General features: G+C 46.8%; 3 protein-coding genes across 19 annotated transcripts in view; 1 reads left to right on the top strand and 2 right to left on the bottom strand.

Annotated features, from left to right (window-relative positions):
- KANSL1 (KAT8 regulatory NSL complex subunit 1) overlaps positions 1 to 20,039 on the top strand; it is a 212,374-nt gene extending 192,335 nt beyond the window's left edge. For 3 of the 4 annotated variants that reach the window (XM_053567822.1, XM_053567823.1, XM_053567821.1), the window contains 8 exons: positions 9,112 to 9,294; positions 9,765 to 9,953; positions 10,294 to 10,442; positions 15,122 to 15,243; positions 16,062 to 16,119; positions 16,335 to 16,447; positions 17,688 to 17,940; positions 18,241 to 20,039. In XM_053567822.1, coding sequence (XP_053423797.1) covers positions 9,112 to 9,294; positions 9,765 to 9,953; positions 10,294 to 10,442; positions 15,122 to 15,243; positions 16,062 to 16,119; positions 16,335 to 16,447; positions 17,688 to 17,940; positions 18,241 to 18,468 — 1,295 coding nt within the window. In that variant the 3' untranslated portion in view covers positions 18,469 to 20,039. The remainder of the gene's footprint in view (positions 1 to 9,111; positions 9,295 to 9,764; positions 9,954 to 10,293; positions 10,443 to 15,121; positions 15,244 to 16,061; positions 16,120 to 16,334; positions 16,448 to 17,687; positions 17,941 to 18,240) is intronic. The other variant, XM_053567824.1, reaches the window with a different exon arrangement.
- On the bottom strand, positions 710 to 1,540 carry LOC128570181 (steroid hormone receptor ERR2-like). The gene has a single exon (XM_053569141.1). The coding sequence runs from the start codon at positions 1,529 to 1,531 to the stop codon at positions 710 to 712; it is 822 nt and encodes a 273-aa protein (XP_053425116.1). The 5' UTR covers positions 1,532 to 1,540.
- A 5,183-nt stretch (positions 20,040 to 25,222) lies between the features above and the next one.
- The window catches only part of MAPT (microtubule associated protein tau), a 114,906-nt gene continuing 113,891 nt past the window's right edge, over positions 25,223 to 26,237 (bottom strand). For all 14 annotated transcript variants that reach the window (XM_053567806.1, XM_053567809.1, XM_053567811.1 and 11 more), the window contains one exon: positions 25,223 to 25,682. In XM_053567806.1, coding sequence (XP_053423781.1) covers positions 25,467 to 25,682 — 216 coding nt within the window. In that variant the 3' untranslated portion in view covers positions 25,223 to 25,466. The remainder of the gene's footprint in view (positions 25,683 to 26,237) is intronic.

Below are 26,237 nucleotides of genomic sequence, written 5' to 3'. Positions count from 1 at the left end.
CCTGGAGGGCCATTAGCAGAGGTAATAAAGGGAGATGTAATTATAGGATCTGGGGCCACTTCAGACACAGCTGCTGTCACTCGGCAGCTCATATTTCATCGAGCCAGACAGTGGCTACCTGGGAGCAGGGCTGCCAAGGGACCTTGGTGAGGAGGCCTCTGGGATGCCCTGCACATGGCAGCCTGGGCAGGGCAGGGTGGTGGGGACTCCCCACGCAGAGTCTCCAGGCTGGGGCAGGATATGGGGAGGTTGGAGGCAGTGAATCATCATTGGATGCCCCTGCATCAAAGGCGATGGGCTCTTCCTCTCATCTCTTGCTCCCGGGGACTAAGAAGTGGGCACTCTGAGGACCTAGGCCTGCCCTCTAGGCAACCCAATACTTAAGAAATTCAACTCACAGCAAAAACCTGCATTTAGGTTAGGGCGACATCAGACTGACTTGAACAATGGCTGGGGTTCTGAGGGAATTGGCCCCTTGTTCCAAATGGGGTCCTTGGGGGCAGAAATTAACTTTTTATGTCAGCTACAAATCCTAGCAGGAGACCTCACATACAGTGAATGCTCGATACAGGTGGGCAAAGGCAAGTGTGAAATGCCCTCTGTGTGCCGGGCTGTGGCCTGAGGCTGGAAGACACTGAAGCATGAGACGCAGTCCTTGGATGAAGGGCACTGGCCTGGGTCTCTCTCTCTCTCTCTGTGACAGTGATTTTCAACCAGTGTGCCGTGAGAGCATCTTGGGTGTGTCTGGGATGTGCTTGGCCCAGCCAATGATGACCACGAGCTCCCGGTCTGCCAGGTCACAGAGAGTGGTCAGGGCTTTGATGTCCCCCTCGGGCATGCCGGGAGGAGGCATGGCGTAGAGCTTGTCTGGCTCAGCCACCAGTAGATAGGAGACAATCTTGGCCAATGGCTTTTTAGCGGGTGGAGAAATCTGCAAGCTCAGATAAGGGCTGCTCTCCGAGTCCAGCCTACGCTTGTATTTCTGGCGACCTCCACGCACTCGGTCGAGGCGCACACCTTCCTTCAGCATCCCCACTTTGAGGCATTTCATGAAGCGACAGGCCTGGCAGGACTTGCGTCTCCGCTTGGTGATCTCGCATTCGTTGGTGGCCGGGCAGCTGTATTCGATGTTCCCTTGGATGGTCCTCTTGAAGAAGGCCTTGCAGGCCTCACAGGAGGCCACGCCATAGTGGTAGCCAGAGGCAATGTCCCCGCACACGAGGCACAGGCGCTTGGGGATGGCGTTGAGCATGTACTCGCACTTGATGGCGGAGTCCTCCATGATGCTGCCGGCACAGTCCTCGTAGCTCTTGAGGCACGGGGTGCCTCCCAGCCCAGCGCCCGCAAACATGGGCGGTGAGTCCAGACCATTGGCATGGGTGCCCAGGGCCAGCCCAAAGCCTCCACTGGCGTCGGATGAGCCGCTAGGGCTGTGGTGGCTGAGGGCATCGATGCCCGAGGACGGGCTGGACGGCTCGGTCTTGATGAAGGAGCCGCAGCTGGAACCCAGGTGCCGGTCATCCGCTGCCATCCTGTTCAGCAGCCTGTGGACACAGAGAGGGAAGTCAGCCTCAACTTCTAAGTTTATTAAAAGAGCTTAGGGCGGCGCCTGTGGCTCAGTCGGTAAGGCGCTGGCCCCATGTACCGAGGGTGGTAGGTTCAAACCCGGCCCCGGCCAAACTGCAACCAAAAAAATAGCCGGGTGTTGTGGTGGGCACCTGTAGTCCCAGCTACTCGGGAGGCTGAGGCAAGAGAATCGCCTAAGCCCAGGAGTTGGAGGTTGCTGTGAGCTGTGTGAGGCCATGGCACTCTACCGAGGGCCATAAAGTGAGACTCTGTCTCTACAAAAAAAAAAAAAAAAAAAAAAGAGCTTAATAAATGCACCGCCTGCTGGCCATGAAGATCTATGCTTTTTTTAGAAAGCTTGCCAAACTGCATATACGAGGCTACCGCAACTTCCCAGCAGGAGGAAGCAGTGAGCAAATACAAAATACCCCAAAAAATGTGTGCTTAAGAAAAGGTGGAAAGTAATGAGTAAAACAGTCAACTGAATCATAGAGTACCAAACCCTAATGGGCTTGAAGACAGGATCTTTCATTTTGTTTGAGGAAATAGTAACTTAAGATGATGTTAGTAATCTGTTTTATTTTCCTGTTTACTTAGCTGGTAAGGATCTCTACTTTCTTCACCACTAATAACATTTTAACCGCGTTGCCTATGCAGGTATGATACAGGGGAGGTCCACTAGCTGATTGGATCCCTGTTGTGTTCTCCATTTCATATTCCTTTCTTTGCTTGCTTTTGTGTTCAGTATCCAATCTATTTCAGATTTTTGACTCTTTACATCTCTTAAGTATTACAACATATCAATCACTTAGTATGTGAACTTAGGCCAGAAATCCCTACAAGTAGGTTTTTATTAACTCTTCATAGACATATTTAAAAGGAAACACAGCACACGTCGAAAAAAAAGTCTAGGAGCCTGGTCCCTTAAATAGTTTGTTATTATCTTTTGCTGCTTAATCAGTAGATTTAAAGGGGAAGGTGCTCTTGATTATATTTAATATTTCAATTCTAGGGTGCAGAGTGGTGGTCTGTAGATGGTGTTCTAACCATTAAATGAGAAGAAGAGATTAGAAGTGAGGTTTTAGCTGTATAGTTACTGATTCAATGTTAAGAGTTGAGAGACTTGGCAGTCATGTACTCTAGCAATAACAAATAGATGGTACCATTGATATCTCTAAACTCAATTCTTGTACCTATTCAAATTGAGAGTAGTTGTCTGGAGTTACTTTTTTTTTTTTTTGTAGAGACAGAGTTTCACTTTATGGCCCTCGATAGAGTGCCGTCGCCTCACACAGCTCACAGCAACCTCCAACTCCTGGGCTTCAGCGATTCTCTTGCCTCAGCCTCCTGAGTAGCTGGGACTACAGGCGCCCGCCACAACGCCTGGCTATTTTTTGGTTGCAGTTTGGCCGGGGCCGGGTTTGAACCCGCCACCCTCGGTATATGGGGCCGGCGCCTTACCGACTGAGCCACAGGCGCCAGACCGGAGTTACTCTCTTGTTTGGGAAGAATCTGAGGTCTCAGGTACAGCAGGAAGGACTGTTGTGATGGGTTAAGTACACCCACAGCTCACAAGAGAGTTGAAGGTAGAGCATGTGTGCTAGGATGTTGCCAGCCCTGACCTAGCTTCGTGCCTCATTTTACAGGAGATGTTGAAGCCCAGCTAAACGATTTGTTCTTGTTTTCTCTTCCTACTCAGTGATATAACTAAGACCTGAATCCAAGACTGCTTATTTCTAGTTAATTGCTACTTTCACTATAACCTGGTCTCCCTATCTCCCCTTTTTTTTTCTACCTGCATTTTCAGGTTTGGGAGAGCAATGACTCTCAAATAAAAGGAAAAAATAAAATCACTACCCTCTTGGGAGTCCCATTTTACATGCACACATACACATACTCCCTTTGCTAAGTGGGAGAACTATTCTGTTGACAAAGAGGTATCCTGACATGTATAGGAACTGTTCTCCTCCCCTTTCTTGAGCGTTCTCTATACATTTCCTGTTCAGTCCCTGTTTCAGATAATACTGTGTAGGGCGTAGTGCTTCTAGACAGTGCTTTATTTCCTTTATACCCTTTTCCCAACCCCTCTTAATGAAAGAAAAGAATTTTTTACCATTGATATCTCTAAACTCAATTCTTGATTGTTGATTAATAGTAAATCTTTTTATTTTTTTAAGAAATAATGGGCTCCGCGACCATAGCTCACTGGTTAAGGTGCCGGCCACATGCACTGGGGCTGATGGGTTCAAACCCGGCCCGGGCCTGCTAAACAACAATAACAACTGCAACAACAACAAAAAAACCAGCTGGGCTTTATAATGGGCACCTGTAATCCCAGCTACTTGGGAGGCTGAGGCAAGACATTGCTTTAAGCCCAAGAGTTTGAGATTACTGTGAGCTGTGACACCATGGGGACGACATACTGAGACACAGTCTCAAAAAAAAAAAGAAATAATGCATTCATTTTAATTTTTTGTTTTGTTTTGTTTGGAGTTGAGATAGGTGGATTTATTTTTCTTTCTTTTTTTTTTTTTTTTTTTGTAGAGACAGAGTCTCACTTTACTGCCCTCGGTAGAGTGCTGTGGCGTCACACGGCTCACAGCAACCTCCAGCTCTTGGGCTTATGTGATTCTCTTGCCTCAGCTTCCCAAGCAGCTGGGACTACAGGTGCCCACCACAATGCCCGGCTATTTTTTTGTTGTTACAGTTTGGCTGGGGCTGGGTTTGAACCCACCACCCTCGGCATATGGGGCCGGCGCCCTACTCACTGAGCCACAGGCGCCGCCCAGGTGGATTTATTTTTCAGTGTGGAAAAGAAAGAATGAGTATGAACAAAATTTCAGAAGACAGCACTGTCTTCAGAGACTTGGTCTCAATTCTGGAATTGCAGCAAATGTTTATCATTAAAACTTTAATAGCTTTCCTAATTTGTTTCACTGCCTTTGAGTCTGTTATCAGGGAGCTCTATGGAGCTGAGACTGCTTTCCCATTGGGAAAAATCATCCCAATGATCATAAAATGATCAAAAATAAGTGAACTATTTTATTTACTTAAGAGTTTTTTTTTTTTTTTTTACACTGCATGAATGCCTTGAAAAATAATCTTTTTTTTTTTTTTTTTTTTTTTTTTTTGTAGAGACAGAGTCTCACTGTACTGCCCTCGGGTAGAGTGCCGTGGCGTCACACGGCTCACAGCAACCTCTGACTCTTGGGCTTACGCGATTCTCTTGCCTCAGCCTCCCGAGTAGCTGGGACTACAGGCGCCCGCCACAACGCCCGGCTATTTTTTTTTTTTTTTTTTGTTGCAGTTTGGCCGGGGCTGGGTTTGAACCCGCCACCCTCGGCATATGGGGCCGGCGCCCTACTCACTGAGCCACAGGCGCCGCCCTGAAAAATAATCTTATACTTTCTGTTTTCTTGGTAATAATTTGAGAGAGATTCATCACAAAATGAAACCTCTGGTATTCTGATCAATGAATAGTCTCACTAAGGTGTGGTGAGTAAGAGTATGGTGCTCCAGGGTTGTATAATACTGAGTGTAAATGTTATTTATTACTTATTAAACCGTGTAACCTTGGACATGTTAACAGTTAATTTGGTCCAGGCATGGTGGCTCACACCTGTAATTCTAGCACTCTGGGAGGCTAAGGTGTTCTTGCCTAAACAAGAACAAGACCCTGTCTCTACTAAAAATTAAAAAACTAGCCAGGCATTGTGGTGCACACCTGTAGTCCCAGCTAGTTGGGAAGCTGAGGCAAGAGAATCACTTAAGCCCAGGAGTTTGAGGTTGCTGTGAATTCTGAAGCTACAGCACTCTACCGAGGGTGACAAACTGAAACTGTGACTCAAAAAAAAGTTAATTTACCATTCTAAACCTGTTTCCTATCTTTAAAAGAGGCATAGTGATGTTTACCTTTGGAATTGCTGTGAAGATTAAGTGATATACTCATGATGAGTGATACACAGTGCCTGTAGAGAAATAAAAAGGAAAAAGTAGCCTAGGTTGGGCTTGGTTGTTAGCTCCTGTAATCCTAGCACTCTGGGAGGCTGAAGTGGGTGGATTGCCTGAGCTCACAGATTTGAGACCAACCTGAGCCAGAGCAAGATCTCATCTCTACAAAAAATAACTCAAAAGGCTGAGCCAAGAATTTGAGGTTGTTGTGAGCTGTGACACCAAGGCACTCTAACCAGGGTGACAAAGTGAGACTGTTTAAAAAAAAAAAAGAAGAAGTAGGCCGGGTGGCGCCTGTGGCTCAAGGAGTAGGGCGCCGGTCCCATATGCTGGAGGTGGCTGGTTCAAACCTAGCCCCGGCCAAAAATCAAAAAAAAAAAAAGAAGAAGAAGAAGAAGTGGGCCAAAGTGCATGCAGGTATAAGCAGCTTCCATGGATGGGAGCTGTTCAGGTTCTTTGCCCAGGATTAAAGGGCATTTGTCTGGACTCACCTCGGGAAAGGTAGATTGGATTTTCCTTTCCTGTACACTGACCCCACCCATAACCACCTTCCATCTAGTGGTGGTGTTGCATTCTGTTCAATGCAGTAGACATGAACTCTTGCCTGGAACTTTTGAGCATGTCCCAGATGGTTATTGATTCCCAGAAGGTACTGGGAGCTGAAGAAAAGTTATGATGGTCTTTTTTTTTTTTTTCTTTTTGTAGAGACAGAGTCTCACTGTACCGCCCTCGGGTAGAGTGCCGTGGCGTCACACGGCTCACAGCAACCTCTAACTCCTGGGCTTAAGCGATTCTCTTGCCTCAGCCTCCCAAGCAGCTGGGACCACAGGCGCCCGGCTATTTTTTTGTTGCAGTTTGGCCGGGGCTGGGTTTGAACCCGCCACCCTCAGCATATGGGGCCGGCGCCCTACTCACTGAGTCACAGGCGCCGCCCGGTATGATGGTCTTTAGATCAAAATAACCCTGATAAGCTTTGCAGAACACTGAAAAAAGATTCAGACCTGTATCCATAATGGTAAAAATTTTAGAATATTGAAAACATAAAAAGGAACGTCTAAAAGTTGTAATTCATCATCACAGGTTTTGGCCAAAGTAAGGCAAGAAATAAAAATAAAAGGCATACAGATGGAAAAGGAAAATAATCTTATTTGTAGAAGACATATTTATGTTATATAGAAAGTCCTGTTAAATCTATGAAAAAGCTATAACTAAGGGATTTAACAAGATCACAGAATACAAGCTCATTATACAAAAATTTATTGTATTTCTAAATACAAGCAATGGACAACTGGCGATTAAAGTTTTAAAATGTACTATCTTTTATAATAGCCTCAAAAAACATTAAAACTTTGGAGTAAACTTAAAATGTGTATGTAAGATCTGTATGTTGAAAACTACTAGATAAATCAAGGAAAACCAAAATAAATGGAGAGATACTATGTGAATTCTTGTGTTAAACGACTCAGTATTGGGCGGCGCCTGTGGCTCAGTCCGTAAGGCGCTGGCCCCATATACCAAGGGTGGTGGGTTCAAACCCGGCCCCGGCCAACTGCAACCAAAAAATAGCTGGGCGTTGTGGCGGGTGCCTGTAGTGCCAGCTACTCGGGAGGCTGAGGCAAGAGAATCGCTTAAGCCCAGGAGTTGGAGGTTCCTGTGAGATGTGTGAGGCCACGGCACTCTACCCAGGGCGACAAAGTGAGACTCTGTCTCTACAAAAAAAAAAAAAAAAAAAAAAAGACTCAGGGCGGCGCCTGTGGCTCAGTCGGTGAGGCGCCGGCCCCATATACCGAGGGTGGCGGGTTCAAACCCGGCCCCAGCTGAACTGCAACCAAAAAATAGCCGGGCGTTGTGGCGGGCGCCTGTAGTCCCAGCTACTGGGGAGGCTGAGGCAAGAGAATCGCTTAAGCCCAGGAGTTGGAGGTTGCTGTGAGCTGTGTGAGGCCATGGCACTCTACCGAGGGCCATAAAGTGAGACTCTGTCTCTACCAAAAAATAAATAAATACATAAATCTAGAAATTCCTTCTTACAAGAAATTACTCAAGGATGTACTCATAATTAAGTCTAAAAGATTATTGATTTGTGATAGTGAACACTATTCAGTCAGCTGAAAATCTTCTATAATCTCAAGGTGGGAGAAGTGGTGGGGCTGCCAAGGAAAGAAGGAGAATAGTATATGGGTAGTTATAAAAGTTTTTGGGGTTTTTTTTTTTCCTGAGTCAGCCTTAGTTTGTCACCCTCAGTAGAGTGCTGTGGCATCACAGCTCACAATAACCTCAAACTTTGGGGCTCACGTTATTCTCTTGCCTCAGCCTCCCGAGTAGCTGAGACTATAGGCACCAGTCACAACACCAGGCTAGTTTTCTTTTTCTTTTTAGTAGAGATGGTGTATCACTCTTGCTTAGGTAAGTCTCGAACCTGTGAGCTCAGGCAATCCACCCGCGTTGGCCTCCCAGAGTACTAGGATTACAGGTGTGAGCCACCACACCTGACCATTATGAAAGTTTGAGATACACAAAGAAGAAATGTAAAATCCAGGAGGACAGAAATAAATGAAGCACTCCCCCACCCCCCACCCTAGCAACACTGATAAGCCAAGCAAGTTGAAACTTGCACAGGAGAACCAAGAAGGACCCTATTGACTGTGTTTCTTAGAAATGAAATAATGGTCTATAACACAGTCTGTCTCAAAACTTAGTTTTCCTTTTTTGATACAGCATCTCACTTTGTCACCCTTGGTAGAGTACCGTGGTGTCACAGCTCACAGTAACCTCAAACTCTTGAGCTTAAGCAATTCTCTTGCCTCAGCCTGCCAAGCAGCTGGGACTATAGGCGCCTGCCGCAACACCTGGCTGTTTTGTTGTTGTTGCAGTTGTCATTGTTTAGCTGGCCTGAGCTGGGTTCGAACCTGCCATCTTCCGTGTATGTGGCTGGCACTGTAACCACTGTGCTATGGGCACCAATCCTCAAAACTTTCATAATGACCTTATATATATAGTTGTTATTTAAAGGAAGGATGTAGCATTCAGTATAGTGCCTGATAACAAGTTGACACTTAATATTATTGAATGAATATATCCTGATTAAGCAAAAGTGACTTGCTTATGAATGAAGAATGACTTTCAATGGCCCTGTGCCTGTAGCTCAAGCGGCTAAGGCGCCAGCCACATACACCTGAGCTGGCGAGTTTGAATCCAGCCCGGGCCCACCAAACAACAACGACAGCTGCAACCAAACAATAGCCGGGCATTGTGGCAGGCGCCCATAGTCCCAGCTACTTGGGAGGCAGAGGCAGGAGACTCGCTTGAGCCCAGGAGTTGGAGGTTGCTGTGAGCTGTAATGCCAGGGCACTCTACCCAGGGTGGCAGCTTGAGGCTCTGTCTCAAAAAAAAAAAAAAAAAAAAAAAAAATGACCTTCAGTAAAGTTCACATAAATAGATCATCTACTTTTCCTGCTAAATTTCAGGGCAGATCAAAGAAGGATGGCATGTAGGTGTTGAGTGATGGAAAGTCCAAATGATCAGAGAGCACACCTCACTTCAGGAGCCCAGGGCCAGGTGTTTGCACTAACCTGCAGTGTTTTGTGTTTCTTGCAGATGTTCCCACAAGCCTGCACTTCCAGAGCATGCTGAAATCTCAATGGCAGAACAAACCTTTTGACAAAATCAAACCTCCCAAAAAGTTTTCACTTAAGCACAGAGCACCCATACCAGGCAGTCTGTCAGATCCATCTCGTAGAGACAGGCACAAGTTGGTCAACTCGTTCCTAACAACAGCCAGTAAGTTTCAGAGAACCAGGGAATCCTTTGTAATTCCAGTTACTTTTCATTCCTTTTATATTCTCAAGATACAGATTTGCTACTCTAGTATGTTGGGGATAGGAGAGGCATTTGACTGAGAGACATTCAGCCAGTTACTTCCGCTTGTCTTAGATGCTCTCAGATGGAGTCAGGAAGCTATTCTGGACACAGCGGGTCTCGGGGCTCAGTGAACAGCCAGCAACGGCATGGTATTAGGTTTATCTGTGGGCAGGCTGTTCTTCTGTAGCTTGGTGTCACATTTCTCTGGTTCTGGGCTCCCTGTGTCTATCCTAGCCATTTTGCTATTTACTAGAAGCTTCAGTCCTGAAGGATTGTGCTGCTGCCCTAGGTGTACAGAATTGGCCTTGGGAGAACTCAAGAGTTTGGAACTCAATAAGAAAAAATTTGAGAAAAGTACTTTACAGCTCTTTTTCTGTTCCCCTCTTCAGAGCTGTCCCATCACCAAACCCGGCCTGACAGGACCCACAGGCAGCACTTAGACGATGTGGGGGCCGTGCCCATGGTGGAACGAGTGACAGCGCCAAAAGCAGAGCGCTTGCTCAACCCACCGCCACCCGTGCATGACCCAAACCACAGCAAAATGAGATTGCGAGACCATTCATCTGAGAGAAGTGAAGGTAGGGCCAGGCCCATGGCACCTCTACCTGCAATTGCACCTGCTCAGGGCTTTCTGGGGCAACCTAGGCTTCTCTGAATTGCCCCCTAGCTTTGTCCTTCACCTTCTAGGAAGGCAGAGCAGGAGTTGCTACTGCTTCTAAATGCAGGTCACTTCTTACTGCCACAGCAACCTCTCTCTGCCCAGCCACTACCTCCCATCAGTCAGTTTGCTTCACTTTTTTGTCCTCTAGGCTTAGAAAGTACTTTTGCCTTTAGTGTGTATTGCTGCTGTTCTAGCTTGTGTTAGAAGTAGCACTGGTTAAGATAGCCATGCATTCCTCTCTTTTCTGTTGACTGCAGTGTTAAAACATCACACAGACACAAGCAGTTCAAACTACTTGGCAGCCTCTCACCATCCACCGCACAGTCCCTTGGTGCGACAGCTCTCCACCTCATCAGACTCCTCCGCACCCACCAGCTCTGGCTCACAGGTTACAACCAGCACATCTGTAAGTACCTGTGTGGGGTTAGCTGGACGTTCCCTCTGCAGGTTACTGCTTATTCAAGTGGCTCTGTCCTCAAGGAGGACAGTAGAGAGGGTGGGTAATGGAACTTAAGGCATTTATGGGAACTCGGCTTACCATGCTGTATGGAAGTATCATTTTTAAGGCAAAGTGGTAATATTTGACCTTCTCTTGAGTTTTTCATAGAGGTGGATTTATGTTGAGCCATCCATAAAAAGCATCAGGAAGAGACAGACTTTTAAGGTGGTCTGTAACTATTCAAGATCTGTGGGCCTGTTTCCCACAGAACTCAGTAATACCATGGCCTTAACTCCTGTTGGCCTAAGAAGTGAACATGAGGAGAGGTGGAGCTATGGCATTGGAGACATTTGATTTCCTTGTTTTATTTTCCCAGTAGTCGAGAGATGGCATACGGAGAATAAATACTGGGCATTAGAGTGCTAGTGGAAGGGAAGGGAGAAGGTAGAGCCCATGTTTTAATGGCAGGCCATTTGGTTCATATGGGTGTGCAGGCACACACCCTAATTGGCTTTTATAGTAACACGCTCCATCTAGGAAGCTGTTTGTACAACCATTCCAGGCAAATTCATGAATTTCATTCTAATATTCTAATTCCTCAGATGTGCCCTCTTGAGCTCATACACCTGTAGCTCCTTCGAATCTACTGAAGGTCATTTGTGTAATAGTTAAAATAGTGGTAATAGTAATAATAAAACTGTACGACTATAATGTTTGTAGAACTCTTACTACGTGCCAGTGCTAAGTGATGTACATGTGTTATCTCATTCTGTAGGCATGAAAACTGAGGCTTTCCAAGGTTAAGTAAATTATGTAAGGCAAGGAAGCTTTTGAGCATTATAATTGTGATTCAAACCAAAATAGCCTGACAACAGAGCCAACTCTCGTCCATTACACTACACAGTCTAAGCCTGGGTGTGGGCACACTCAGAGGGCACTTGTAAAGCTCTTTCAGAGCTTAGATCACGCAAAATTGCTCACTAGGCTTCCATACTCTGGTAGGAATTCCATATTCTTTTTTTTTTTTTTTTTTTTTTTTTTTTTAAGAAAGAAAATTTTGGGCAGCGCCTGTGGCTCAAGGAGTAGGGTGCCGGTCCCATATGCCAGAGGTGGCGGGTTCAAACCCAGCCTTGGCCAAAAACCAAAAAAAAGAAAGAAAAGAGAGAAAATTTTATTTATTTATTCGTACTTATTATTATTGTTTTTTTTTTTTTTTTGTAGAGACAGAGTCTCACTTTATGGCCCTTGGTAGAGTGCCGTGGCCTCACACAGCTCACAGCAACCTCCAACTCCTGGGCTTAAGCGATTTTCTTGCCTCAGCCTCCCGAGTAGCTGGGACTACAGGCGCCCGCCACAACGCCCGGCTATTTTTTTGGTTGCAGTTTGGCCGGGGCCGGGTTTGAACCCGCCACCCTCGGTATATGGGGCCTGCGCCTTACCAACTGAGTCACAGGCGCCACCCATTGTTTTTTTTTTTTTTTTTTTTTTTGACACAGCCCTGGGTAAAGTGCTGTAGCATCACAGCTCACAGCAACCTCCAGCTCCTAGGCTGAAGCAAATCTCTTGCCTCAGCCTCACAAGCAGCTGGGACTACAGGCACCCACCACAACGCCCGGCTATTTTTTGGTTGTAGTTGTCATTGTTGTTTGGCAGGCCCAGGCTGGATTCGAACACACCAGCTCTGGTGTATGTGGCTGGCGCCTTAGCCACTTGAGCTACAGGCACCAAGCCTATATTGTTCTCTTTTTTGCTCTTAGAAGTCTATCTTTTCCAAATGGCCTCCTTGCTCCTCCCTCTTCTTGACCTCTCATACTCAAAACTTTTGTCTAAATATACGTGTAGTATCCTTAACACTCAATTATCTACCAGCAAAGTGTGAATTTTAGATAACCAAAGTCTATGAAAGAGCCTAATTATGGTAAGAAGTCTGAACTCTGAGATTCAGGTCTTAGTACTTCAGTATTTTTCTCAGCTGCCAGCCCTCCTGTGTCTGGAGAATCAGTTGAAATTTTTACATACAATTTATTAAATGCAAATTTTATAATACATAGCACTATGCTGACCCTTAAGGTACTTGTTACCAATTTTTTTCAAAGTCTCTGAATTTAGGCTGGGTGTGGTAGCTCATATCTATAATCATAGCATTTTGGGAGGCTGAAGCAGGAGAATTGCTTGAGGCCAGGAGTTAAAAGACCAGCCCCATCAAGAGGGAGACCTGTCTCGACAAAAAAGTTAGAAAATTATACAGGTGTGGTGATACACACATGTAGTCCCAGGTACTTGAGAGGCAAAGGCAGGAGGATTGCTTGAGCCTAAGAGATTGAGGTTGGAGTGAGCTATAATGACACCATTGCACTCTAGCCTTGGTAACAGAGCAATACTCTGTCTCAAAGAAAAAAAAAAAGACTATTTAATAGTAAGAAGATAAGCCAAATATAATTGTCCCTCAGTATCCATGGGAGATTGATTCCAGAACCTCCCATGGATACCAAGATCCACAGATGTTCAAGTCCCTGATACAAAATGGTGTAGCATTTGTATATAACCTATGTACATTCTCATCTGTACTCTATAATAATACAATGTAAATGCGGTGTAAATGATTGTTACACTGTATTGTGTAATGAATAATGACAAAGAAGTCTGTATACATGTTCAGTATAGACACAATTTGTTGTCAGATAACTGGTTGAGCCCTTGGATACAGAGGACCACTGTACTTGAACTCAAGCAGAGAAGCTAGAAGACACCGGGGAGATAATAGGGGAAAGGGGATTTGCAGGAGTGATGCACAAAAGCCGGTGGCTACATCAGAATCACCTTGGTAGTTTTAAGAAAAACCCTCTATTTAAGTTTCTGGTTTGAAGCTGAATATGGTGGTGCACACCTGTAGTCCCAGGTCCAGCTGCAGGATGATTGCAAAAAAAAAAAAAAAAAAAGGATTCTGATGTGATAGAAGAAGGGGAATCCTATAGCCTTTTTAAAAAACACTCCTTGCCTTCAATGTACAACGAATTTTGGAACCACTTTTCATTCCTATTACCTGCTCTTTGGCTCTGGCTCTTAAGAGGACAGTTGGACCAAATGCAGTGGCTGACAGCATGAGGGTCTTAAGAAGAGGGTGGAATCCCACAACCTGCTCCAGTCTCCTTCCCTTGAAGTGTACTAACAGCAAAATTAATGAGGAAAATTACTTACCTGTTTCTGCCAGCAGTTTCACATGCGTTCTTGACCAAGATACAGGGGAGGCTTTATCTCTTGAGGCTTATTTTAAGATGCATCTTTTGTAGTGGGACATAACATTTCAGCAGAGATGTGGTAGTGGCAATGACAGAGACCTTTGGATTTGAGATTCCTAATCTTCTTTCTGCAGAACTCAGCCAGGCAAGATTCACTAAAGTCTCTTCGAGCATTTTTGTTAACCAGTTACCCTAAGTTCGACAGTCCTTTCATTTGATAGAGAAGAAAGTTAAAGTGAAAAGGACAATGTGGTCACCTAAAATTGTAAATGATAGCAGCTGAAATTCTGGCCCAGGAAATGCTGGCTTTTAACATTCTCTGAAAATGCCCTAAGGTGATAGGATGAATAAATCCTTTATCACCTTCTGGTAATGGAGCATAGAGCAGTTATAGGGAATAATCCCTGCCTTGCTTCCCTTCACTAACCTCTTTCCTGTGGGCTGACCACACTTGGTGATTTGGGTGTGTATGCAGCCTCTTAGGTGTTTCCAGCTGTTTTGTTGCCATGGCAGCATGTTTGTCATCCACTGTTTCCCTCTAGCCTCTCACAGCTCAGTTGCCAGTCTCTGATTCAGGATAGGGTATTTGCCATTTGAGCAGAAGTAGCTAGTAGACTTTTTCTTCCATTCAAGAGACCAAGCTTTTTGGTTTCCTATATTATTCCTTCCTTGGTCTCCAAGCTACTTTAAGATTATAGATGTCCACCTGATACTGGATCCTTAGAAGTCTTTATTTTCCCAAGTGTTTGATTGTCTCAGCTTCCTATAGAAGCAAAATTCCTTTCTCCAGGAATGTGAGGTATAACCAGGTCCTTCTCTTTAGTTTCCCTCTAGTCATCTCTGTTGTTATAGCTAGAAAGTTCTTAGAGGCTGAACAGATGGTGGGTACAGATTTAGCTGAAGAGTTCTTACCTTCAAGAAAGAGGTGCATTCATGACAACCAAGGTTAGACAATCTATTGAGATAGCCCTTTTGGGCATCTTTTGGGATAAGGTTTATTGCTTTGAGGGGCCACTGTGGGTCTAAGACAGGGATAAAGGGGGGGGGCGTTAAATGAGGGGTTTAATAAAGGTGTATATATGGAGAAGGGATCCCAACAATTGACTTGGGATTACCCATCCCTACAAAATTCAACAAAAGTCTCTCTTCATATGAGCCAATGAAGGAAGAGGGTGGCCAGTGGGACTTACGAATGGGAGTTAATCCTCAGGACCACTTAGTATTTCTACCAAGGACTGTGCTTTTGGAGGTCATCTGTCCTGGTGTGCACAGCTGCTATGGTCACTGCCCATCTTCAGCCTGAAGACCCAGAGGCCTGGTTACTGGATACTGTTTTAAATCTTGGATGAGTGAGTTGGTATTTTATAGAGTTAATGTCTCTCTTTCAAACTTACCTTTGTCTTACAGCAGCCAGTGAGGAGGAGAAGGGGAGAGAGCTCGTTTGATATTAACAACATTGTCATCCCAATGTCTGTTGCTGCAACCACCCGTGTAGAGAAACTACAGTACAAGGAAATCCTGACACCCAGGTAGAAGCCCTGAATAATTGGCTCTTCTCCCCGTTCTTCTGTTACTGCCCTATTCCCTTCTTCCCTCTGACCAAGCTTTGGGCCCTAGCCTTGGGTTCTGTCTTCTTAGTAAGAAAAGAAGTTTATAGCCGGGCGTTGTGGCGCGCGCCTGTAGTCCCAGCTGCTCGGGAGGCTGAGGCAAGAGAATCGCTTAAGCCCAGGAGTTGGAGGTTGCTGTGAGCTGCGTGAGGCCACGGCACTCTACTGAGGGCCATAAAGTAAGACTCTGTCTCTACAAAAAAAAAAAGAAGAAGTTTAAATTATTTCTATACATAGTTCTCTCTCATTCTATGAATTATGATTACACTAACCAAACCAGAAGTTACAACCTGGCAAGGCCATTGGCTGTCACTGGTCTATAGACGTGTTTGGAATTCGTTGTCAAATCAAAGCAGGAATTCACATGTATATCTTCATTTCTAGCTTTTGTTAACAGATCAGATTTAGCAATCCTGTTAGGTGCATTCTGAGGTGGTGGTAATCAGTGGGTACTGAATAATGGTGGTCTTCTTTATAAACATATTCTTTTGGTTGAATTAATCCAAGTCACCCAGCTCCAATCCAACCCCAGTCTGCTGCTTCCATTTTTGACCTTTGTAGGCATTTGAGTAGGGGGCCTATTTTAGAGGCCTTAAGGGTAAGGAGACTGAGATGTGAAGGGGCAGAGCCTGCGACCCGGAGAGCAGTGTCACCTGTAGGAGGAGGTCTCTTGGACAGGTACATTCATCCTTCCCCAGGATTCACCTGCTTGCAATTTCATGATTGTTCATTCTTTGCAGCTGGCGAGAGGTTGATCTTCAGTCTCTGAAGGGGAGTCCTGATGAGGAGAACGAGGAGGTAATGGCATGGTCCTTCTGTCTTAGAAGAGGACACATGCACTCACACATACACATGGGTGCATACTCCAGCTGCCTCAAGACCTGTGGGTGTCAAGTGTAACCTTTTTGTTTCTGTCCTAACTGGGAAGAGCCTAGAATGGGGTGGGGATGGTTCTGCTTAAACTCTCAGCTTCCTGGAGGAGAGAAGGGATTGATGAAACTGTTTTATTGCAGATTGAGGACCTATCAGACGCAGCGTTTGCCGCCCTGCATGCCAAATGTGAGGAGATGGAGAGAGCACGGTGGCTGTGGACCACGAGTGTGCCACCCCAGCGGCGAGGCAGCAGGTGATGGGGCAGGCATAGGTGTGGATGGTGGGTGGACAGGGAGTTCGGGCCCTACCTCTCTGCATGGAATTGCCTCTTGATTGCTGCTTATACTCATCTACTGGCCATGGCCAAGCCTGTTGAAGTTCCTCGGTGTATGTTAGAACTAGTGGAGGCATAAGTAGGGGTTGTGGTGAGGTAGCCAGGGTAGCTTTGATGTCCTCACTGTAAGTTAGTCCTCCTTTTGGACAGTAGATTGTGGTTCTGTGGTTTTGTTTGATTGAACTGGTGCGTCGTTGTCCCTCCCCCCCAAATACATGCACCACTGACCTGTAGTTATTTATTTGAAACAGACTCACACTGTCGCCCTGGGTAGAGTGCCATGGTGTCATAGCTCACAGCAACCCCAAACTCTGGGGCTAAAGCAATTTTCTTGCTTCAGCCTCCCAAGTAGGTGGAACTACAGGCGCCTGCCACGATGCTTGGCTGTTTTTAGAGATGGGGTCTTGCTCTTGCTCTTGCTCAGGCTGGTCTTGAATGCCTGAGCTCAAGCAATCCACCTACCTCAACCTCCCAGAGTGCTGGGATTACAGGTGTGAGCCATTGTGTCTGGCTTTTGTCTCCATTTATTGTTAATAGTAGTAGAAGCCCTTGGGATTCTAACGTAGGATATTTGGAGGGCTCTTGTTTTTACCTTTTTCTTTTTTTTTGGAAACAACCTCAAGCTGTTGCCCTGGGTAGAGTGCCATGGCATCACAGCTCACAGCAATCTCAAACTCCTGGGCCGAAATGATTCTCTTGCCTCAGCCCCCCAAGTAACTGGGACTATAGGTGCCCACCACAACACCCAACTATTTTTTGGCCCAGGCTGGATGTGAGCCTGCCAGCTCTGGTGTATGTGGCTGGTGCCCTAGCCATCTGAGCTATAGGCACTGAGCCATTTTTACCTTTTTCTTTAACTTCAGTTGTCAAAAACTAATTTCTATACCACCATGACTTCACTAGCTGCTGTGTCACTAGCCTTGTTATTGTTCAGCCATGGCTTTCTTGCAGTGTCAGGTGTGAATAGTCCCATAGTTAGCCTTCCAGGCAGTAGTGGGAGGAAATGAGATTTGCTGGGTCCCAAAAAAAGCCTATTGGTGTCAGTCTGTCTCAGTACTTCTGATAGGCATTTTCATGCCTCCCTATCCCCGGGTCCACAGAAGTGGGTGAGAAATCTCCTGTTACCCAGCCACTCAGATTTGCATTCATTGGTGTACAGGTCTTACAGGTCATCAGACGGCCGGACAACCCCCCAGCTGGGCAGTGCCAACCCCTCCACACCCCAGCCTGCCTCCCCTGATGTCAGTAGTAGCCACTCTTTGTCGGAGTTCTCCCATGGTCAGTCTCCTAGGAGCCCCATTAGCCCGGAACTGCACTCAGCTCCCCTCACCCCTGTGGCTCGGGACACTCCACGACACTTAGCCAGTGAAGATACCCGTTGTTCCACGCCAGAGCTGGGGCTGGATGAACAGGTGAGGGATACTTCCTTTGTTGGGGCTAGCAAGGTGGCATGGAGCTGGGAAGGGACAATACCTGCTGAAGATGGTTTCATTTTATAGTGCTCTCTCTCTCCATTTTGAGGGCACAAGGGGTTGCACTTGAAATTGACCACCTAAAGGAACTGTATTGGTCATTGTTAAAAGGGTACTCATTGAATAAGGGGTCTTCCCAGGAGCTCTAGATAGATTGGTCATGAGTTCTGGTCCATAGGTAGGACTTGTGGCAGGAAGGCTGGGGCTGAGTCCTGACCAGAGCACCTTGTCTGCCCACAGTCTGTCCAGCCATGGGAGCGACGGACCTTTCCCCTGGCATACAGTCCCCAGGCAGAGTGTGAGGACCAGCTGGATGCACAGGAACGCGCAGCCCGCTGTACTCGGCGTACCTCAGGCAGCAAGACTGGCCGGGAGACAGAGGTGGCACCCACCTCACCTCCTGTTGTCCCCCTTAAGAGTCGGCATCTGGCGGCAACAGTCACAGCTCAGCGCCCAACTCACAGATGAGCGCTGTGACAAGGGAGACAAGAATCTAAACAGACTCACTAATTATTGGCATTAAAGCTTCAGAAATCTCTGCGTTTGATATTCAAACATCATATGCTGGAAATTTTCACAGTTTTTAGTGAATTTAAGGAATTTAGATCCTACTTTGGTATTTTTTTTCCTTGTTTTAATTTTCTTTCTTTTTGTGTTTCCATGTTTTCTTGTCACACACACCTGAGCACTTCCTCCAGTTGGCAAACAGAAGTTCAGGATAAGACCCTTCTGGCCTAGTCCTGGCGCTTCCTCTGCACTGTTGAAATCACTGGACTTACTGATGTTAGATGAGCATCCCCTCCCTTACACCTGTGGACAGGGTGGGACAGCTGCCTGGGCAGAGAGAATAGGGAGCTCCAGTTCAGCATTGCCTTCTTTGGTGAGGGTGGGACAGAGCAAGCTCTGGGCTCTTACCCTCTCCCCTTGCCATCTGTGGCCTGGCTCAGCCCTGGCCCTCCTGGCTAGGTCCCCGTTGGTTTTCTGTCCTGGAGCACCCTCACCAGAGCCTCTTTGCCACAACTGCCTGCTGCTCTCATTGAGCTCTCAGCAGGCAGAATGGCTTTCCCTGTCACCTAGATCTTGGAGACATGTTTCATTTTCATCTGCATTTGGTCTTATCTGTCTGGACTCCTTAACTGCAGTAACCTGGCTGCGGCTGCTCAGGTTCCCCTGACCCAGACCTAGCACCCAGCCACAGATGCCAGCCCTTCCACTTGGAATAGTGTTACTGCCTATCCTGGTCTATGAAGGTGGGGTTAGGACTATACTTAACCTCTTCTCTCACCCCTCTGCAAAGCAGGGGATCTGGGAAGTGAGCAGCCAGCTCCCCTGTGAAATCTTGTTTTCACTGACTGATTCACTCTGTCATGTTTCCCTCACATCCGGGTCCCTGTCAGTGTCAATTAGACTTCCTTTTTCACGTTCCCCTTGCCTGTGGAACATGTCTGGTCCTAGCTGTGGTTTCCATCATTCCCCCATCACCCTTCTTTGTTAACCTTGTGCCTGTCTCATGTATAATCACATCACCAAAAAGGGGGAGGGGGGGAAAGGACTTTTTTTTTTTTTTTTTTTTTTTGGCCATTTTGTAATCGTATAAAAATAGTAGACAAACTGCTTAATGGTTGGGGTTTTTTCACAATTTTCAACATTAGTGATTTTTTCTTTTTTCGGGTTCTGTTTGCAAGTTAAAGGGTTTGTCATTGTTTCTTTAAAAAACAATAATGCACCATATCCCTATGCATAAAGTGCTTCTTCTATTTATAAGGTTGAAAATTCTGAATAACCCTTTTAGCATTGTAAAAAAAAAAGAAAAACACAAAAATTGAAAAAAAACTTGTATTTTGTAAATATTTTCTTTTCCTGCTTTGAGCTGTGTAATGGCAGCGAAACACGTAGCTGTCTTTGTTCTATAGAAATGCTTTTCTTCAGAGAAGCTGATCTTTGTTAATGTCTTGATTCTGTTCGCAAAGCACAGACTAGTGCTTAAAAAAAAGGAAAGAAAAATTGAAAAAAATAATAAAAAAAAAAGAGTTACAGAATGTTGTGTGCCAGGCTTTTCTTGACTCATTGTGTTGGGCATACATGTTACCAGTGACAGCTTCAGAGCTGGTTCTGCTGGAGCCTGCTTTTGGGGTTCTCTGAATTGCTCTGAAACTGGAAAGTCTCCAGTCTTCTGGGAACATGGCAGGGCCATCTGATGATCATCAGAGAGAGGATGTGGTGGTTTTTACTGAGGGTTAAGGGGTGCTGGTAGGAGAGAGTCTGCAAGGATCATCTTTTGCTTTTTGTTATGTGGAAGTAATTGAATCACTGTCTCTTGTTGGTCCCTCCTCTAATGGTACCAGCTGTATGATGTGTTATACATATATCTATTCTAAATTGATCTTTAAAGGAAATTTTACTTTTTGCCTATGAACTTTTCTGGGGTTGGCGGTTAGTGATGATATACATAATTTGCATAGAGCCTGGATTAGTTTTTGCCTGCTAGTTGAGATTATTATAGTATCTTTATTTTGAGGCAGCTAAGTGCCTGATTTTCATTGTACTAGATGAGTAAGTGGGTGAGTCTGGTTCTCTCCTTTCTCGTTTTGCCTCATAGACAAGTGAGGCTACCTATCATGGCTGTAAAAGCCATGCCTGCTGAGGTAGCGTATTTCTTTGAAACTCAGTCTGAGGATTCAGTATCATGACCTTGACATAATTAAGAAACAATATGAGGGGTTACTATTTTGTTTTTGTTTTCCTTCGTGGTATTGCTAGGGAGAAGCTATCTGATATTCCTGTCTTGGTTTAGCAGAAATATTCCTCAATCCATAATGAGGTTCCAAAGGAAACAGCTATGTAAACCTAGCAGGAATCTAAGCTGTCCATTCAGCTGATTGGCTGAATCTGCTCCAGCCCAGGCCTCTGAACTAATTCCTAGAGACAGAAAATCTCCTATAACCGAATGCCCAAGCTTGTCAGGTTTGAGTGCGCTGGCACTAGTCTCACAAACTGACTGCAGTACTGTGTGCTCAGCCACCACTATCTCCCTTTGAGTTGGACCAGGATGGTTTGCCAATACCAGAACGAGAGACTCGGCTGAAAATGAACCAGCCTGAGAACACTCCATTTACCTTTAGGGCCCCAGAGAGAGCTGCTAATCATGATGTCCAGCTTTTAACAATATTGTGATTTCCTATTTTGAGCTCTGTTCTCTAAGGGTGGGAAAGAACTTGAAGATCATACATCCTATATCATCATCTTGTGCTGGAAATCCATGAGCAGAGACCTCATTTAATCAGAGTAATAACTTTATTTTCAAATTCACTTTTACAGCAACAGTCAGTGTAAATCGTTTGTTAAAACACACAATACACTATATGGACATTCACAAACAGGAAGCTAAGCTAAGATGATTTCACATCCCTCCCCCCACCCTTAAAGTTACCAAAGAAATCATGGGACTTCCAAGTGCCAGAAACTGTCCTGTTCAACTTTGCAAATTCAAGGGGCTAAAGTCCATTAGGAGGTTAAGATTCTAGGTCAGTGCCAGGGTAACCCTTTCCAAAGCTGAGGGAAGTCTGATGAAGCCATCAATGTGTGGACTGAACAACTTGATGATAGTCTGTGTCCTCATCCCCCACCTCTTGGCTTAACTTGGGAGACAAAGATAAAGAGGGTGAAGGAAACAATCTCAGCCGCCACTAGAAGTACAGGCAGCATGTCTGGAGCCAGCGGGAGAGGACATGGCAGTGCCAACAGCTTTAGGGAGAAGGATGCCAGGGTTTTAGGAGGCATGCTTGTGGGCTTGAGACCCCACAAGAGGGCAGCAGGCCACGGCAACCAGATCTCCACATTTCTGTGCTACCTGCACAGGCTGGGTAGGCCATAGGGAACTAGCTGGCGCTGCAGCTGGGAAAGCCTGTCAGTGGAAGGTGAAGCCTTAAAGACCTCTTACCCCATGGTATCTCCCTCCTTGCAAATGTAGTTGAAATCCCGAAAGAAAGGATTATAAGGCAGTTTAACTGCTGCACTCCAAAGGCCTCCCTCTGCCCATGTTAAGTATGAACACGTTCCTCCCTCTTTCCCCACAACACAAGCAATCCCAAACAGGAAACAGTTGCACCGCTGAAGTCAGTTTAAATGGAGCTATTGATAAAGTGAACTGAGAGCTTGACAGGCATAGTATATCCCCATCTAGCCCTCCCAGGGACACTGGGTCTAGACATGGGAGAAATAAGGGGACAGCAAGAATGTTGGGGAGGGGGCTGTCCTCATTTAAGGTCACAACACACCATCCCTTTTGCAATCCACCTGCCAGCACTGACCTCATCACCTTAAGCTATGACCTTTAGGCTGACCCCAGTAGCCCATCCCACAGAGGAGTGTCCAAAGTTCTTAAAAGGCCCATGTGCTGAAGAGCAAGGCCTGAGGACTGCAGGAAGAGCAAATGAGGTACAATAAGAAATGCGGCCAAATCAGTGACAGCAAGGACCAGGCCTGTCTCTTAACAGCTAACAAATACCTACACCACATTTCCCTTTTCTTCGTCCCAACCCTTCATTTCCGAAGCTGGGACTCAGAGGACAGTGGGGAGCCTGATGGTGGAAAGTTCTGGGCCCAGGTAATTCCCTGCACAGAAAGACCTGTCTGCAACTGAAGCCTCCACCCCTAGAGGAGGCTCTGGGCTCCTACCACCCAGCCTCCAAGTTGCTTTTAACTGTACCCAAACCAGAAGCGACAGAACTGGGCCTGAGGCTGCTGAGTTTCTTTAAACAGCCATTTTCTGCAAAGTCGGCTTCCCTTTTCTTATGGCAGCAGATGCAGTCAGTGGGCTGGCAGTGCTGTGGGCAAGGTGTTGGGAACTGTGTTTTCTGACTTGTCACCCTTCCTCAGTCAAGCAGCTTTGACCCCTAGAGCCCATCCAGGATGGACGATCCATTCTAGTATTTTCCTTCTGTGGCTGCAGGGCACTTGGTGAGGAAGCCAGGGCTGTCCCTCCTGAGAATGAGCCTAGAAAGGGACCCCAACCTGGGGGATGGGATGCCTAGAGAATTAGGGACATCTGGAGGCTGCATATCTCCCAGCGGGCACATTCTTCCGTTTTTTGGTGATGCATTTATAAGACCCTCTTTCAGGACTGCTATGGGGTGGTGGGAGGGAGGTACTTCTCCGGGCTGTGACCAAAGGGGACCATCTCCATGCTGCAAACCAGGCCAGCCACAAAACACATCTCTGCCCTGCCAAAGGAATTCTTAGGGGAAATGGGGAAGGGGACACTATAACTTTTGTCCTAGTCCTGTACTTCAGGCCTTCTTTGCAGCTGAAGGTCCTCAGATACCAGAATCTTGTGTCTCCTGGGTCCCAGATGCTGATGAAAACCTTTTCAAAATATAAGAAGACCCCGCAGAGTACAGCCACACTGGCCTCCTGGAGCCAAGTCCCAGCACGAAGGTGAGAGATATCTAGGCCCCTCATGAATATGGGTTAGAAACCTCTTTACAAGTATTTCAAGATACATGCGTCCTTTTTTTTTTTTTTTTTTTTTTTAATCTTTTCACTATCATAGTCACTCTGGTGAATCCAAGCATAAACAGACAAATCCAACTACAATGTGACAGGGTGCAGACAGGGAGGGAAGGGCAACATCTATGTATATGTTCAGCTGCTCCAGAACAGACAGCATTGCTTCCAGCTGGGTCTGGGGGAGAAGAACCATTTCCGAGGGGGCATGTTCCCCTTTCTGGGCTGTGGAGGGCTGATTACATGCACGTGGAGGTGAACAGCAGCTGGGCTCTTTGGGAGGCTGGCAGTCCCAAGCTGGTGCACAAGTGGGGGACAGACGGAGCAGAGGGAGGGTGGCTCTGCCCCGGCCTTGCCTGCCCATGCTGGTGCTATCATTGGCAACCAGGACACCCAACTCCTGCTGTCAGCTCAACATAGGAAGGGACCTGGCCTTCTGAAAGGAAAAGACTTTCTCCAAGTCAACAAGGCAAGAACGTCTAGGGGTCATTGCCAAGCAACAGCCTGCCCCACATGTGTGATGGGAGGAGGGGGCAGGGAACTGAATAAGGTCATCAAATCCATTATGAGTGGCACACTCATTTGATGAGTGGAATTTAGAGGGAGAGACTTGAGGTCCAACCTTTGTGCTTGGACTTTGCCTTCCCTTGACTTCACTGCTTAGTTTAGAGTAGGTGCCTCCCATATCCAACCAGTGTCCATTGCTGAGAAGAGGATGTTGAGGCTGGGACCTTGGGACAGTGTGACGTGATGAGGGGTACAGGCAGTGATTTGTTCTCACAGCAGACAATGGCACTGCAGGGCAGACAGGTGGCTGCAGTGGCCAGAGGAATGGGAGGCTCCGGACCCACCTCCCAGACCCCCACACACTCCAGAGATGCCCGAGGCCAGACGTGGGAACAGGCAGACGTCTCCCAAGAGGCACAAGTCCTTACAAAGAGAACTGGTTAGCCCTAAAGTCCCAGGTCCGCGAGGTGGCCAAAATCGTGGCTGCAGTTCCAACCTTCAGAACTCAGTAAATCGGAGTTTCCATGGAGTGGAGAGAAGCCCCTTAACCCAGGACACCCCACCTTTACCCAGGAAGGACACCCCACCCTGCAGGGAGGGAGGAAGAGGCCAGAGCTCTCAGACCTCAAGGTCCATTTCCTCCAAGGAAGTAACCCACAGGGTGCCCCCCCTTTCCCTCTCCTCCTGCCCACTGCCCCTTCTTCCACAGGCTCCCCTCCAGAGGGGGGCACATCAGTTCCTAGCCCACCGGCCTCCAAGAGCGTGAGGCTGCAGGGACTGAGCTGCTACTGGCGGCAGAGGCGGTTGCCCTTCCCCTTGCCCTCCCAGTAGCGCCGGGCAGGAGGCGGTAGCTCACATCCCACCGCCCCCACGTCTTTTTTCTCCCTCCCCTCTCATTCTTTCTCTTCCCTGCCCACCCCCCGCCTCAGCCTCCCACTGTCCCCCCACACCTCCATCACACACACAAGGTTGACATCTGCCTGTGGCTCCACTAACACACCAAGTTTCAAATCCTTTGCTGCCGCTGCTGCCTCTGTGACACCCCCAAGATGGGACCAGAGCCGGTGGGCACCCCCGGTCCCTTGAAATTCCCCCAAAGCAGCTTTCAGAGCCTCTCCTTCCCTCTTTTCCTCAGAGGGGGGAAAAAAAAAGAATCAGAAGGAATTGCCCAAGGAAATGTTGGGTGTGGCCACGTTTGAATGGTTTTTGAAAAATATTTTATTATTAGCCCACCCATCAATTTGGAAAGATGAAATTTGCTCTTATTCCCATCACTGATTTTGAAGTCCCGAGCCAAAGCCGAGCGACAAAAGCAGGTTAGGTGATGAACCGATTAACCCATCTGTGAGGAGCAGCTGGGGGGCAGAGGGCGAAGGGCCAGATCATTATTCTTTTTTTTTCCACACACTCTCACTCTCTTCTCTCCACGATTATTGACCGCCCCGGGGGCCTGATCACAAACCCTGTTTGGCCAGGGAGGCGGACACTTCATCGGCTAGTGTGGCGAGCTGGGGTGAGTCTACCATGTTGATGCTGCCAGTGGAGGAGACGTTGCTGAGGTGCCGTGGAGACGTGTCCCCAGACACCACGGGCGACTTGTACACAATTTCCGCCCCGTGGTCTGTCTTGGCTTTGGCGTTCTCACGGAAGGTCAGCTTGTGGGTTTCGATCTGCAAGGAGGAGAGCAGGGGAGGGTGAGATGGAGATGACGGAGAAAGGGGGCAAGCCCTGCCAACAGCCTGAGACGTTCCACACGTACGCGTGAGAAGACGTCCGCGGATATTTTAATGCATGTGGTGACGATATTCACGAGCTTGGCACCCTGGTTTCCAAACTTAATTATACTTTCTGATATCAGTATGTAGGGAGCTTCCTCAGTGCTCCCTATTTCCATATAGCAGCTATACCAAGTTTATCTACTCCCCTGTGACAGATATTTAAGCTGTTTTTTGTTTTTTTTTTTTTTTGAGACAGAGTCTCATTATGTCACCCTGGGTAGAGTGCTGTGGTGTCACAGCTCACAGCAACCTCAAACTCTTGGGCTTTAGAGATTCTCTTGCCTCAGCCTCCCAAATAGCTGCAACTACAGGCGCCCACCAGAACGCCTTTTGTTGCAGTTGTCATTGTTGTTTAGCTGACTTTGGCCAGATTCGAACCCGCCTGCCTTGGTGTATGTGGCTGGCATTGTAACCACTGTGCTATAGGTGCTGAGCCTGCAAATCAAA

Source organism: Nycticebus coucang, chromosome 18 (genome assembly GCF_027406575.1).
Source record: "Nycticebus coucang isolate mNycCou1 chromosome 18, mNycCou1.pri, whole genome shotgun sequence".
NCBI classification, from domain to species: domain Eukaryota; kingdom Metazoa; phylum Chordata; class Mammalia; order Primates; family Lorisidae; genus Nycticebus; species Nycticebus coucang.
Note: the sequence above shows the minus strand (reverse complement) of the source record. Positions and strands in the feature narration are given on the sequence as shown.

Coding starts and splice junctions, on each gene's coding strand:
- LOC128570181 (XM_053569141.1), bottom strand. CDS start 1,531: ATGGCAGCGGATGACCGGCACCTGGGTTCCAGCTGCGGCTCCTTCATC.